The sequence below is a fragment of the Tinamus guttatus genome, unplaced genomic scaffold (genome assembly GCF_059628265.1).
Source record: "Tinamus guttatus ecotype Peru unplaced genomic scaffold, ASM5962826v1 Tinamus_guttatus_pri_ptg000364l, whole genome shotgun sequence".
Classification (NCBI taxonomy): domain Eukaryota; kingdom Metazoa; phylum Chordata; class Aves; order Tinamiformes; family Tinamidae; genus Tinamus; species Tinamus guttatus.
Window position 1 is genome coordinate 1,720,566 of NW_028288898.1, and position 14,041 is coordinate 1,734,606.

Genomic DNA, 14,041 nt, shown 5'->3' on the forward strand with positions numbered 1-14,041 from the left:
ACTGGGCCCTTTCTGCAAGGGGAGGAAGCAGAGACGTAAGAAGGAGCAAGGGGGCAGTTCCTACCTGCTGGAGGGCTCCCCTCTCTTCTTTAGACCTCACACCTGCTATGGGCTGGTTTTTCTTTCAAACTCCAGACCATCAAGGCGTTGTCCAAAAAGCAGCTTCCCAGCCAGGGTGCAATGAGCCGATGAGCACACGCAGGAGACGTTTGCCCGTTGGTTTTGGAGCTGAGCAAGCCCAGGTGCTCGGGGAGGTTCCCACAACTCAAGCACATCCTCCGGACCTTCCTGTATTTACACTCAGCCATTTTCCCAAGTCCACCCTTCTTACACTGGTCAGTAATCTCCATACAATCATAATATTGCGTGCTCATCATGGCCACTGTTAGGTATGCTCAGGCAAAGGGTCTTCACCTGAGCAAGGGTCTTCTGACCTAGGGGTGTGATTTTCAGAATTATAACAAAAGCAGTTCACTTAAGGATAGATGAATTTTACTTCTTCCTGTCAAGTTTCCAGTGTGTAAAAAAAAAACAACAACAACAAAAAAAAACCAAACTGATTTTAACAAGCACTTGTTGTCCTTGGTTAAAGAATGCTGTCTGGTCTACTGATACGGTCCCACACATCCTACCAAGACACAGGGGACATCTGTTCTGCGTAGTTTTAAGCGAGGTGGATCGTCCTACTCTGCAAGCGAGGGACACGTGCATCCCCCCGTACAACCTTTCTGCTTCGTGGCCTCGTGCCCAGGCCTCTCCTTCAGCCTCCGCTCTGCCCGGGCAGCAGGTTGGCCCTGACCAACCAGCTCTTTTCCACAGCAGGACGGGAGCCCTGACAAACTCTCTTGGTCCCTTCGCAGTCCTTCTCTCACCCATCTAAGTGGCACAATTGCCTCATGAGCAGCTAATCACAAAATCCAAGGGGCTGGTGAGCAAGCTCCTCATGCAGATCTTCCTTGGGTAATAGCGTTTCTCAGATCATGGGCCTGGCTTTCCTGTGCTGCAGCCTCAATCTGCAAAACTCTGCTTATAGGAAAGAATCCCCAGAGGAGAATGATCGCTCTGTGGTCCCTTATCTTTGCCCCTGCTGGGGTAATTGTAGATCCGCTGGTTCTTTATTCTGGAGATGAATTCAGGACTCATTTTGCTCCTGGCCAGCACGCGCGTCTCCCCGGCGCGCTGCTCTGAAGCCCTTTGCCGTGTCCCCGCGTTGCGGGGCCGTGTTCCTTCCCTGCCGTGCAGCGCAGGGGCCAGCGAGGACACGACGTCCCCGCGCGCGGTGCCGGCAGCGCCAGGAGCCCCTCCTGGCCGCGCACGGGCCCTGCTCCCGCGCGGAGCCGGCGGTGGCTCCGGGAGGGCTGCGGGGACGCGTGGGAGACGCGGGGCTCGCGCGGGCCGGCTGGGGTGCGCTCCGGGCACCGGAGCCTGGCGGGGACACGGAGCCCTGCGAGGGGAAGGGAGGAACGGGAACGGGTGCCGGCCTCGAGCTGCGGCAGGGGGAGGCCAAAACGCTGCTCGAAAAACTGAATCCCAGAACTTAGATGGCCTCCTGGTATTTCTTTAAATATCTGAGGACATTAGGCTACAGCAATGAGGCTGAGATGAATCAGGCTGCAGTTTGTTACAAAGTGTTTATAGTAAGACAGGGAAAGAAAACTCCCAGATTCCTACAATGTCTTGAAAATACATTACCTTATAAGTCAGTGGCATCTAAGCACCCATATCTAAACCACAGAAAAACTGTCTGCCTGTAGGAATGAGGTGATGTGATTTTAGTGCCTGAGGTAGGAAGCCGGAGCCAGCAGCTGTGGAGGAAAGCTCAGCACCTGCCCTCAGAGCTCGTGGAGCATTCCTGGCGTGCAGGGATAGGGTGATTTCTAGGGTGGAATTTAGAAGAACTCATAGACAGTCACTGCCCTGACTCTCTTGAGCTCTTCACATTACAGTCAATAACTTCAGTGCAGCATCACTTAAACCTACACGCAGCCCTTTTCTACCAGCCCGCTGCTGCGGACGCCCCGTGCTCACGCTGGTCTCTATGTTTCTGTCACCCTGCGCTTGCTGCAAGGAGCAGCCGAGCCCTGCGGCGTAACCGGAGGAGGAGGATGGAAACCGCCCCAGGGACCGGTGCGGTTGCAAAAAGCCCAACGTCTGCGTGCGGCCAAGCAGGACCGTGCCAAAAGCCAGAGAGGTTTCAGGTGAGCGCGCAGAGCCCGCGGCCGCGCGCCGTGGGGCAGGGAAACGCGTTACCTGTGCGTGGCTGCCGAGGGCTGCAGCCTGCGGAGGAGCCGGAGAGGAGCGAGAGCCGGCGGGAGCCACGCGCGGAGCCCGGAGCTAGCGGCGCTGCTGGAAGCAATGAGCTGCTGCTCGCCCAGAGCGCTTCATTTATTGCTCCTTCGCGGGGCTGGCGAATCTCGGGTGCCCTCTGTTGTTTTGCTCGCAGTGTTTGCCATAATTTTTTCCACCCAGACCACTCACGGCTTCACGCAAACGCAGCATTAAACTTTTATGTTTTCAGTTATGAGCAAACAAATCACTCCTAAGACAAAACCGCAGCGGTTGCAAATGGCTCTTCTGGCAGGGAAGGGTCCCCGCGAGCGCAGCAGCTCGCACTGCTGCGGGGCCCTGCAGCAGGGCAGGCAGCACCACGACAGCAAAGAGGAGCATCGTGGGGCCCTGCAGCAGAGCAGGCAGCCCTGCGACAGCAAACGGGAGCATTTGGAGCCTTTTGCAAGGCGGGTGGCAGGTGCAGCAGATCCATCTTCCACAAAATAACTGGTTGTGTTTAGTGTCTTTCCCTGGTGCCATCACGGAGAAGCCGCATCACACACCGTCACTGCTAACCAGGGCGATGGAGCTGGGCCGTAGCCAAGGGGGGTCAGTGCCTGCCAAAACCTGCTTAATAACAAGCCAGTGCCCTCACGATGTTCTCATAGCCTCTTGGAGGAGTTTCGCTGGTGATTTCTCTGTGCCTGAGGACTTGCACGTGCAGCAGCTCTGCCTTGTCATGCCGGTTAATGCGAGGAGGCCAGTGCCGGTCTGCATGGACGTGCAAAGAGAGCGTAGAGAGAGCCCACACAGCCCAGCAGGCAGCACGTGCCCCGCAGACGCTCACAGCAGGCTCATGAAACAAATGTATTTCACCTATGAAAATATATAGCATGATAGCGTGGGCAGCTTGTGGAAATAGATACCCTGGACAGGAGAAACTGGGGAGGGAGCCAGCCGGGAACATCAGTGCCCAGGAAGGGTTAATGAAGGCCCTCCCCAGGTTTCCCAGGTGGGAACAAGCAGCTCTGAGGGCAGCTGCTATAAAAAGGGGGGCTGGGAGCTGCCGAGCTCAGTGGGGCAGCAGGAGCAGAGCAGGAGCTCCCAGCTCTGCAAGGGGGCAGTGGGGCTGCCCCAGGCTGGGGCACTGAGTCTGCTGGTGCCTGCGCTGCCAGGAGCGGTGGGTGAAGGTGGCCTCTAGCCTGAGGTTAGTTGAGCCAAGAATAAGAAATCAGAGGGCTGTGTTTGGTGTGTGCTTGGCCTTTTAGGTAATCCAGTGGGAAATACCACGGTTCTGGATCTGCTGAGAAGAGAGACCCGTGAGGTGGGTGGTGCAGCCCGCAGCTCTGCGTGTGCAGCTGGCTGACAAGGCAGCTTCTGCAGAGAGGATATCTTGATCTGTGTCCTGTAGCGCTCTGGTTCGAGGTGAGGACATAAACCACTGATGAGGAGAGATAGCAGAGCTGCTGCCTTTCCTGAGACGGACTCGGAGGGTGTTGAGCTGCTGAGAGCTCCCTCCGGTGCAGACTGCCCTGCAGGGGTTTGTTGGCCTTGGGTCTCCCTGAGCTTTGGTGTCGGTGCCCTCATCTTGTAGATGCAAGACCCAGATAAGTAAGGCACAGGTGACTTGTGCAACCTTTGGGGAGTCACCCAGGCTCTGCAAGTGCTCCCTCAGCTTTTGTTTTAGACAGAGGCTGACTCTTCTTGCACTGCCTTCAAACCTCATTGGTCCTTGGGATTATTGTGATGATTTGTGCTTAAAACAGGTGTCTTAACGACCTCAGAGTGAAGAAGGCTGTGCTCCCCCTGCCTTAAAGCAGCACTCACAATGCAGGTATCAGAGCAGATGGAGACTCAGTGCCCTGGGTAAGCCTTGCACCAAAGCTGTGGGGAATCCACAGGTCTGTCCAAATTCTTCAGATGTCAGAAAAGAGATTTTTTTTTTGAACCTTGAGCTATTATTTTTCTTCCATAGGAAGAGAAGGTTATGCAGTTGGATGAGCTCTGCTCTCCTGAACCTGTAACCTGCCAGCGCTGGGGCAGAGCCTGCGGTCGAAACCCAAAGCCAAGTGTTTGGGGTCACCTGGGGAGCAGCACATGGTCTACCCAGCTCCAGGGAGTGCTGGGGAAGCAGCCTGTGCCTCGACAGGAACGGAGCTCGTCTCCCACAGCGTGCTGAACATCTGAGGCAATGCTCTGCCTATCCACGTATATCTACTGAAACTTTCTTTCCCGTAGTTGTTCTTGGAATATTCAAAATATGTTTTTTTTCTACAGTCTTCTGATCTTTGAAAAGTGTGTTGGATCACTTTATCTTCTTGTGAGTGAGGATCCTAGATAGTAGCTGGGTGTCTTGGATGCTTCTCTCCTGATGGTAAGCCGTCTTGTTTGCTTGCTGTGCTCCAAAGTAATTCCAATAGTTTTAGAAATGACCTATTTCTTCCTGTTCCCTGTCAGGAAAGATAGCCCGGCATCTTAATATCCTTCCTTCTAAGGAGCCTGTTTGGACTTAAGTCTGTTGTTTTGTGGCACTGGAGAAACTTTGCTTTCATCTCCAGGGTGTTTCTTCATGTCCATCTGTCCTGCTGACTTGAAGAGTAAGAGCAGTTGGAAGAATGTAGGCTGGTGTGCTTGGTAATATGCTGGTACCATGTGAAACTCTTCCCTACTGCCTCCACACCAAGGAAGATGATTAAAGAAACCTGAGTTAGCTTAATAATGAAACAACCTGACATAAGCAATGAGGTAAAACATGGTATGTTCTCATGTGTGGTGATGGTAAATATCAGTTGCCTAGTTTAAAAAATGAAATAAAATACAGATGATATAAGTTGCCAGACATCATACAGGAGTAATAATTATGTGGAGGGGAAGGGAGACAGGTTAATGAACAGATTTCATGCCTGCTTTTACAGATCTGTATGTAATAACTCATTTGTTTAATAGAAATATAGACTATGGTGTAAAACTTAGTAACAACAAACCCAACAAGGATACCCCTCAAAAGAGAAAGTTATCCCTGTGAAATTGAGGCTTTATCTTGTCTTTTCTCTAGAAAGTCTATATCTGGGAAATATGGTTTGCATTTGTCTTTGTCTTGTCATCGCTGTGTTTTGACAGAAGAAGAGCCTCCTGGAATTCTTTGGTCACAAAATAATAGCAAATGCTATCCAGGCAGCAGTTAGAGGTGGCAATGCACCTTGTCACAGAGGACACGTTCCTCACAACCTGAATGGTGAAACAAGTAGCTCCAGTGTTTTCCATTATGAACATGGTAAGTATACTAAGGTAGGCTGGGAGAAAACATATTAAAAATACAGCCATATTTGTGTAAATAATGTAAATGGCTTTGTGGATTAATTTATCCTCTGGCAAATTTGTGCTGGACCTTTTCTTCAAGTTCCTAATGACTTCAATGGAACAAAAGGTCAAGGTTGCTAATGGGAGAGTAAAAACAAAGAGAAGGGAAGTCAGGCTCAGAATAGGTGCATGGGCTGTGTCCTTCTGAAAGCAGTAGCTGGCCTGTCTCCCTTTGAGATGTAAGGTGGTGGCTACTATCACAGAGACCCAAAGAAATCCACAGAGAAGCGCAGCCTTTGCTGGAGACCTAAAGGTCTTTGCTTTCAGGGGGTGCTTTATGGCAATGTATCGGTCGAGCGAGATAAATAAAATAATGTAGATGCTCACTTCCATGTTGATAAAATATATTGCTTCTGCAGCCTGGCAGAGTTCATCTCGGACCGACTCCTTCCAGTGTAGGTAGATCATTAGTGGCAAAGTGCAGATAACAGAGCAATCTGCAAAAATTAAGTTGACTATGTAGACCCTGGTTTCTGTCCACTTCTTGACTTTGTAGAAGAACACCCACAGGGCAAGGGCATTAAAAATTGCTCCAAAAAAGAAAATGAGGATATAAAGAGTTAATTGGACGAGATAAATGGGATAGTAGGGTTGAAAACTTGTCAGGCTGCAGTTGCTAGTTGCATTTGTCGTCATGATGTGTGGGTGCTGCGTGATGTTCTGAGACCTGAAATGGGAAAAGACATGGTAAGACTTTCTGCCTTCCTCTCAACAGACACAGGACTCCATATCAAAAGGTATGTAAACATAACCTTTCCTATGTTATAAATGCAAACTTGACTCTACAGAGATGCTTTGGTTAGCCTGTAATAGGGATGCATCCAACTCCAAACTGACTCTGTTATTGTGAATATTTGGGGGTGCGGTAATACATGTCAGACTCTCCAAATAGAGGAGCCCTGAATGGAGCAGGGGGGCACTAGCACTTGCAGAAAGGGATTCTGTGCCACAGTCAGCAAAGATAACCAGGGTGTCTTCTGATTAACCTGAGCACTAATTCCTTGAGTCAGTCTCTAGGTAAAAGGAGCTCAATTTTGAGCAGGCAAGAGTTTTGGTGACTAAAAGCCCAGCGCAATCAGGGAGCACAAATTCTGGTGTTCATGGTGCCTTGGGAGGTGTGGGAGCAGGTCCATGGAGGCTGTGAGGCTGCAGCAGGTGCTGTTTGGCAGGAACCCTGATCCTGACTCAAGGCAGGTGTGTTGGAGACTCTGGGGTGCCTTGGGTACCTGCTGCAAGCTGAGGAGAACAGATCAGAGCCTGAGTTCCTGCAGCCTGTTGGTGAGCTTAAAGTCCAAATAAGAGTGTGAATGTGAGAAGTGCTGCTCTCTGCATGCTTTTGGTGTGTATTAAACTAGCTTTTATGTCTACTATTCCAGAACAGAGCAAAAGCTTGTGGATGTAAAGCAGGAAGACATTTCTGAAGAGAGAAGGTGTAAAAAGCAAGAGCTGAAGGACTGCTCTAGATAGTATCTGCTTAAGGTAGGCATCCTGTCACCCTGTGAAATGTAAGAAGTAGGAACTGAACCTTTGTGGTACTGGCTGCTAGGTGCTTTGCAAGAGTGTTGACCGTGTAAAGGGTAAAAATATATGGGCTGGTTAGTCTTTCAAGGGCAAGCGTATCTCCTATGGGAGGAAGCATCTTTGTAGTGTGCATGTGGGAGAGATCTCTTAAGTGATGACTCTGTGTGTGCATCACCGAATTTGGGGAAGAATGCCATAACTTCTTAATTCAGAATAATTTGACTTGCTCTAGTGCAGTCAAATGGTGAAGAATCTAGTAAAATTCTGCAGCTTCTGGAAGTGTAGAGGGGATGTCATGCCAGAACAGATGTAGTCAAGTATCTACTTCCACAAGCATGCAAATACTGTAATGGGCAGACAAGCCAACAATACCAGAACGAAAGTATTACTTAAGTAACAAACAGAGCATAACTTGATATATAGGGCAGGAGGTGAGGGGTGCAAGTGTTCATGTTCACAGCTCTTGTGTGGAGCCTTGGTCTGAATCTTGTGTGCACAGGACTAGATATTCTCAGCAGAGATTTATTGCTTGCCTTCTCTGAGGGGTTGGAATCACTTGGATCTCTGGTACAGAAAACAAGCTAAATGCCAGTAAGTGACAGCAGGGAAATGCCTTTACCCATGGGTGGGACTGCCTTGTGTTTCACTTCCTAGGCGCATGTGAGGCGGCGTGTCTGCTGCTGAAGTGCCTCTGGGAGCCCCTGCTCTGCAGTGCCAGCAGCATCCTTGCTGTACAGGTATGAGGTAGGTGACATGTGCCAGTGTCCTCAGCAGCTCTTGTCTTGGACTGACACTGGCTCTGGAGCTGGAGACATGACCCAAATCCAATTTCCCTCTATTGGTCTGCCAGGCGGTGGGGCCTGCTGGCAGCTCGGAGCTTGCAAGTGCTCCAGGGCGCCAGGCAGGTCAAAGAACAGGGGAGAAGAAATGAGTGTAGGATTTTAAAGCAGACCACCCTGCTGATAGGGTATGGCTCAGCCTTATGTGTCTTGCGGCGGGGGAATGCTGTTTGATCAACTTGCATATCCTGTGGCTGCTGTAAATAGTGAAAGTGGGTGAGAATGCAACAGTGGGCTAAGCAGCAAAGCTGCAAGTTGGAGGAAGATGGGAGGTGGTTATAAAAACCAAACTTGCTGCTGATAGAGGAATGGGTGTAGGCAGGAGCTTGAAGGGCAAGATATTAGATCTTCAATACTGTGAAACTTGTCTTTGCCCCTACCATACACTCAGGAGAGCTGGTGAGCTCTCATCTTGGGAGGCTGGAGCTTGCCAGCTGGCTAGGAAGGTCAGGACTGTGCTGATTCCTCTTGGAGCAAATCAAGAGGAGGCAAACTCCTTCCAGACATTTGAGATATAGAACCAAGATGTCTCTTGGGCCTCTAGCATCTTTGTGCCAATTAACCAGTGTGTTTCTCATCAGGATGGCTATGGGGGTGTCTGACAACCTGCATCTGCACCTGCAATGAGGGATGGGAGTGCAGCACTGTGCCCCAGAGAGCCCTGCCTGTAAAATCCTCCTCCTGCCTCGGAGGGAGTGTTTTGGAGGTGAGCAGGTACCAGAGCAACCATGGGGGAGATGGATGCATAGCTGAAATACTCCAGGAGAGCCCAGGAGTTAGGGTGGTTTGCCAGGGTGAGTTGGAGAAAGGACTTGGAGCTGAGCAAAGGGAGGAGGGCAAAATCCAGGAAAGGAAAGAGTGCAGCATGCTGCCCCTGTCATGGGAGAGGGACATGAACACAACTGGGTTGAGGACAGCATCATGAAGCTGCCCAACTTTCCTTATTGGCTGGATTTGTCAGGAGAGACTTAATTTCCACACAGGATTGAGTAGAGCTGGCAGGAACCCCTCAGAGGGGTGTTTGGTGATCTGGCTAGGAGTCTAGGGACAGCTGTACTGCCTGGACTTGGTGCTAACAAGTTACTCCTTCAGGCTCCAGGTGGCCCACAGAAGTGAGAGAAGCTTGTCTGGACAGAAGGAGTGGATAAGCTGCCTCTTAGAGGAAGAGCACCTAGGTAAGAACTTAGCCTCCACACTGAAATCAGGGGGCGTCTCTCTCTCCTTCTAGGTGATATGAATAAATCTGTCTGGAAACTGCCCCATCTAACCTTCCTGTTGTTCACAGCCTTTCATGTCAGGTGGCAACTATTTCAAACATGGCATCATAAAGCACAGCGTTCTAACTCCTACTGCTCTAGGCTGATCCACCACTGCATCCCTTGGATATTAATGGTTAGGCACATAACTTTGTGCCTAGTAGTTATGGAAGAACATGCTGAAATCCATAAAATCTCCAAGAACAACCCTGCAAATAAACCTTAACTGTGTATTCCAATTCTAGTTGGAGTATATGCATGGACCAGTTAGGAAAATTCTTTCTTAGAATCAAGAAAGTCTTTCTTGAACTCTGACAACTTTAATTTAGAAAGCTTCTGCTGACTCATTCCAAGTCAGAAGTTTGTTCCTCTTCTCCTGTTCCCTTCCCTCAGTTATAGACCAACTGGTTGTGAAAAGCCCCGCTAGGTCCAAAAGAAGAGGTAAAGCTGAAAGGGAGATCAAACACATGAAAGCAGTAATATAGTCACCCCAAACACAGAATTTTTTGAAAGACAATAATAAGGAACAAGGTTAATAACATGGAATTAGGTTAACTTATACAGAACCTTTTGGAATTAATTACTCTTTGCCTTGGGGTTAAGTTAGTTTCCATCTTTCAGTTAGTTTTAGGAAATAATATGCTGTATCCTTACAGATAAGGTATCTGGAAAAGACTTTGGAGCAAGAGCAGAAGTGAAACAGTTCAGAGCTAAGCATCTAAGGAATGAATCTATGAAGCCAGCTGATCCTGCTGGCTTCAAGAAACAAGATGCCTAAGCCTCGTTTAACTCATTCCAAGACACAAAGCCAGGTGAGACATCCATCTGAAAGGCAATCTGTGGTTAGAAAGCAACAATGAAACCAAGTGAGGTTACCTGTTGGTGTATTAAAATCAGAAGTAGATCCTGCTGAAGACAAGGAATGTGTAGCCTCGCAGGAATCTGGTGATGGAGCTTGTGCCTCTGGAGGAAGAGTGGCCTGCAGGTACACGAGCTGTGCCTCTTGTCGACAGCTTGTCAGTATTTGAGGCTTCCTGTGTAGCACCTCCTCCTCCTCCCGTGCTGATACCAGATCAGCTTGGTCGTGGTCAGCGGACTGGCATGCACACAGGCTTTACAAGGACATCTAGTGCAGTGTTGCTTGGCTGTACTGAAAAGGGAGGGCTCCTTGGCTAGCAATAAAATTGGTTTGGAAGTGCTATGCTGGGAACCTAAGCTGGGAAGGTCTCACATGTGTGACTAGTTTTCTTTGTGCAGAAGGAAGGAGAGAGAACAGCCAAGGCTGTAAGCGTGAGGGACCCTTCTGTAGGAGACGGATGGAAACTGCAGGTGACTCACATTACCACGTAGCTGCTTTGAGAGGGCAGGACAGGACAGATAAGCTGTCTGCAACCAGGTTAGTGTCCCGTGTGGGAGGTGAGGTAGGAAAAAAAAAATCCCTTTTCTAACAGAAATGAAAGGACCCAAATGGCCCAATAATATGGACCAAGGGACTACCCAAAACCCTAATATTGGGTTGGGTGCTTGGAGCAGACTACTCAGCAGGGGTGAAGCAAGAAAAGGTCATTTTGAGGACAACCACAAGCCAATGCTTGTCTTGGAGCCCATTTTCCTGCTGCTGAGCTATAGCTGGAGACTGTGGATTTTAACCAAGAATTGAGTATTACAAGGGCAGCAAAATGAGTCGAGAGTGCTGTATGGCCCAAGGGGAGGGATTGGTAGCAGGGTATTGAATTGGTGTTCACTACAGGTGAAGTATCTAGTAGTGAATGCTCTAGCCATCCATTTATCCTCAGTACTTGACTGGTTGTAATGGTTCTTAATTCTAGTAATGCTAATATTGGTTGCTTATAAAACATAGAATTATAGAATCATTAGTGCTGGAAAAGATGGTCAAGATGATAATATCCCAACCATAAACCCCTCACCACTGCACCTACTAAACATGTGCCTGCTCTGGCTCTTCAAACAAGCAAGATTTCAGTCAGGAGGAGCCTACTCTCTCTGAAGCTTTGTGGTAGATGCTTGAAGTGATTAATGGAAGAGCAGAGGCAAGATTTGAATGTGGACCGTGAATTTGAATGTGCCTTTCTGGAGGTTGGGAGGTGGTGCTCGAGTCTAGAGCGTACGGTCTGAAAGGGTCTCACAGGAGACCTTGAGGGAGGAAGAGAAGGTAAAGAATTTAAACTAAATGCTTTCTAATTGAAACCCTGTTGCAGAGCAGGACACCTCAGAACCAGTCTGTAACTCTGAAGAGGTACGTGCAGCTCGCAGCCTTCTGGAGGCATCCAGGAACCCAGAGCCTGAGACACCTGCATGGAGGATGAAGCACCAGTGCCAAGAGGTAGGAGCCCCTCAGCTGTTTGTACCTATGTGCTGAAAATAGTCTTAGATAACATGTGTGCTTGGGGTGTTGTGAGGAGGAGGACATGGAAGGCCTGTCATATGAAACAGGGCAGTGGGTTCAGGCCGACCATGAAAAGTGATGGGGAAAGAAGGCGGCAGTAGTTGAAGTCTGGAAGGGATGTCTGTGAAGCAACCTGTAAATGCAGTGAGAACCTTCTGACTGTGATGATTGAAGGTGCATTTCCCAAAGCAGGGCTGATGATGGGCACTGAGGATGGAGGCCTTAACAAATCACAGGAGTTGGATCCAGAAAGTAACTGAGGTTGGAGCTCACCTAGTCAGACCCCAGAGCTGGGTCAGCTGGAGCATGTTGCACAGGGCTCTGTCCAGGCAAGCTGGGAATCTCCCTGGGAATGGAGACATCAACCTCTAGGCAACCTGTTCCAGTGCTTGAGCCCCCCTGGGGTGAAGTGTGTATAAATCTCTTAAGGTTTTTGTAGAACTGGCTGTATTGCACCCAGTACCCACTGCTTCTGGCTCTTTGACTATAGGCACGGTGAAACTACTTGGTCTCTTCACACGTTCCCACCAGCTGCTTAAAGAAATAAATAAGGCTCCTCAGACTGCTCTTTCTAGGCTGAACAGTCCCGGTTCTCTCATCTGGCCCTGTCCTTGTCTCTAGCCAAGCCTGCCTGATCCTGTTTCAGTAAATCTATGTCTGTGTTGTACCGAGGAGCCCAGCAGTGGGTTTTAGCCCCAGAGTAGAGAACAAGGATGATCTCCACTGCCTAATGCATCCCAAAGTACCATTGGCCTTGTGTACAGGGGCACAGATGGCTCACATTGGATGTGTTGTCCACCAGGACACCCAGGTACTACTCTGCAAGGTGCTCTGCATCTTATCATGCCTGCCTGTAGAGATCCAGGGGGTTATTCCCCTGCCCATGTGGCATCACTCTTGTTCTTGCTCAAATTGATGTGGTTGCCCTTACTTGTCTGGCCTGTCTAAGGTCTGTCTGAAGGGCAGTGTGATTACCTGGTGTATCAGCTCTTTAATGATGTTTGACCTGTGCCTCAGCATTGCCCCGAGGTGCAGCAGTAGCCGTGACCCTTCAGTGGGTTGTCTTGCTGCTGATCACAATCCTTTGAGCCCAGCAGGGAAGAGTTTTCTGTCCATTTAACTGTCCATTTATCTAGCCTGGGCTTCCTTGGCTTGTGTAAGAGGACATTATGGCCAGACAGCGGTGAGAGCCTTGCTGAAGTGGAGACGAAGAGCAACTGCTGCCCTCACCTTGTCCATGGTCACCTGTCTCCTGGTCAGAGGCCATCAGCTTAGTGAAGCCCAGTTTCCTCTGGGTAAAACCGTGCTGGCCATTTCTGTTCACCTTGTCTGTCACGTGTCCCTTCCACAACTGTTGGCCCCATTACTTTGCTGCAGATCAAGTTGATGCCAACCTCTGCTCACTGCATCTTCTTTCCTGCCCTCCTTGAAGGTGCAGGCACCAATGACCCTCCTGTGGGGTTCTTAGGGACCCTCCCTGGTCACCGTGGCCTTTCAAAGATTATTATGTTCTCCCCAGAACATTTGCCATCTCCATCAGCCTCTGGGTAAATCCCATGAGGGCCTGGGGACTTGTACATGTCCAGTCTGTTAAAATGTTCCTTAACTGGATCTTCCTGGGCCATGGTGAGGTCCTCCTTGCTTTGGCATTTGCTACTTTCTGCAGGGACTGAGGCTGGTCCTGCTAGTCAAGCCCAAGCAGGGCATTAAGTGCCCAAAACTTCTCTGTTTTTTGTTACCAGATCCCTATTTCCATTCAACAACAGACCTGCACTTGGCCTAGTCCGGTTTCTGCTGCAGATTTATTGGAAAGCCTTTCTTGTGCTTCATGTCTCTGGCCATACCTGTCTCCAGGTGACTGTTGGGGTTGGTGAGCCTCATGCCTGGATGGTCATAGAGCTTCTCTCTGCTCCCGAGTCACTTGATTTGGCTTCCTTCTCTCTCAGGCTTTGTTCTGCATGTTTGAGTCTTAGCAGGAGTTCCTTGTTCATCAGTGCAGGCCTTGATGTCACCTTGTTGCTTGATTTCTTGTGCCTTGGAATGAGCTTTTCCTGATCTTGGAGATGGCTACCCAGCTTAGTAAGACCCTCTAGGGCCTTAGGCTATGGCATTCCGCCAAGCAGGTGCCTGAGGAGGCCAGAGCTGCTCTCTGCAAGCTCCGGGCTGTGTCTCTTTGGGGTGGGGGGGCTGCTTCCCCCTTGCAGGATCACGAATGTCCCTGTGTAATGGTTCACATGGCAGTATTTCCTGTGTGTAAATGAGGTCACCTTTCCTCACCAACCTCTGGGTCACCTTCTGGAAGGCGTCTGCAATACGTTTCCCTTCCCCCCTTAATCACCCCCGCTGCCCCCCAAGGAAAAGCTGCCTTCAAGCTGGGCCGCCCCTCGGGC

The 14,041-nt window shown here is 49.7% G+C and overlaps 1 protein-coding gene across 1 annotated transcript; it reads right to left on the minus strand.

The window, feature by feature from the left end:
* Positions 1 to 5,328: 5,328 nt before the first annotated feature.
* Positions 5,329 to 11,959, minus strand: LOC104566307 (G protein-coupled receptor 35). The gene is made up of 2 exons (XM_010213083.2): positions 11,925 to 11,959; positions 5,329 to 6,295 (listed from the first exon to the last, which is right to left on the minus strand). The coding sequence occupies exons 1-2, from the start codon at positions 11,957 to 11,959 to the stop codon at positions 5,329 to 5,331; spliced, it is 1,002 nt and encodes a 333-aa protein (XP_010211385.2).
* Between the last annotated feature and the right edge of the window lie 2,082 nt (positions 11,960 to 14,041).

Coding starts and splice junctions, on each gene's coding strand:
- LOC104566307 (XM_010213083.2), bottom strand. CDS start 11,959: ATGCTCCAGCTGACCCAGCTCTGGGGTCTGACTAG. Junction 6,296..11,924: donor CAGCTCTGGGGTCTGACTAG/GTGAGCTCCAAC, acceptor TTCCCATTTCAG/GTCTCAGAACATCACGCAGC.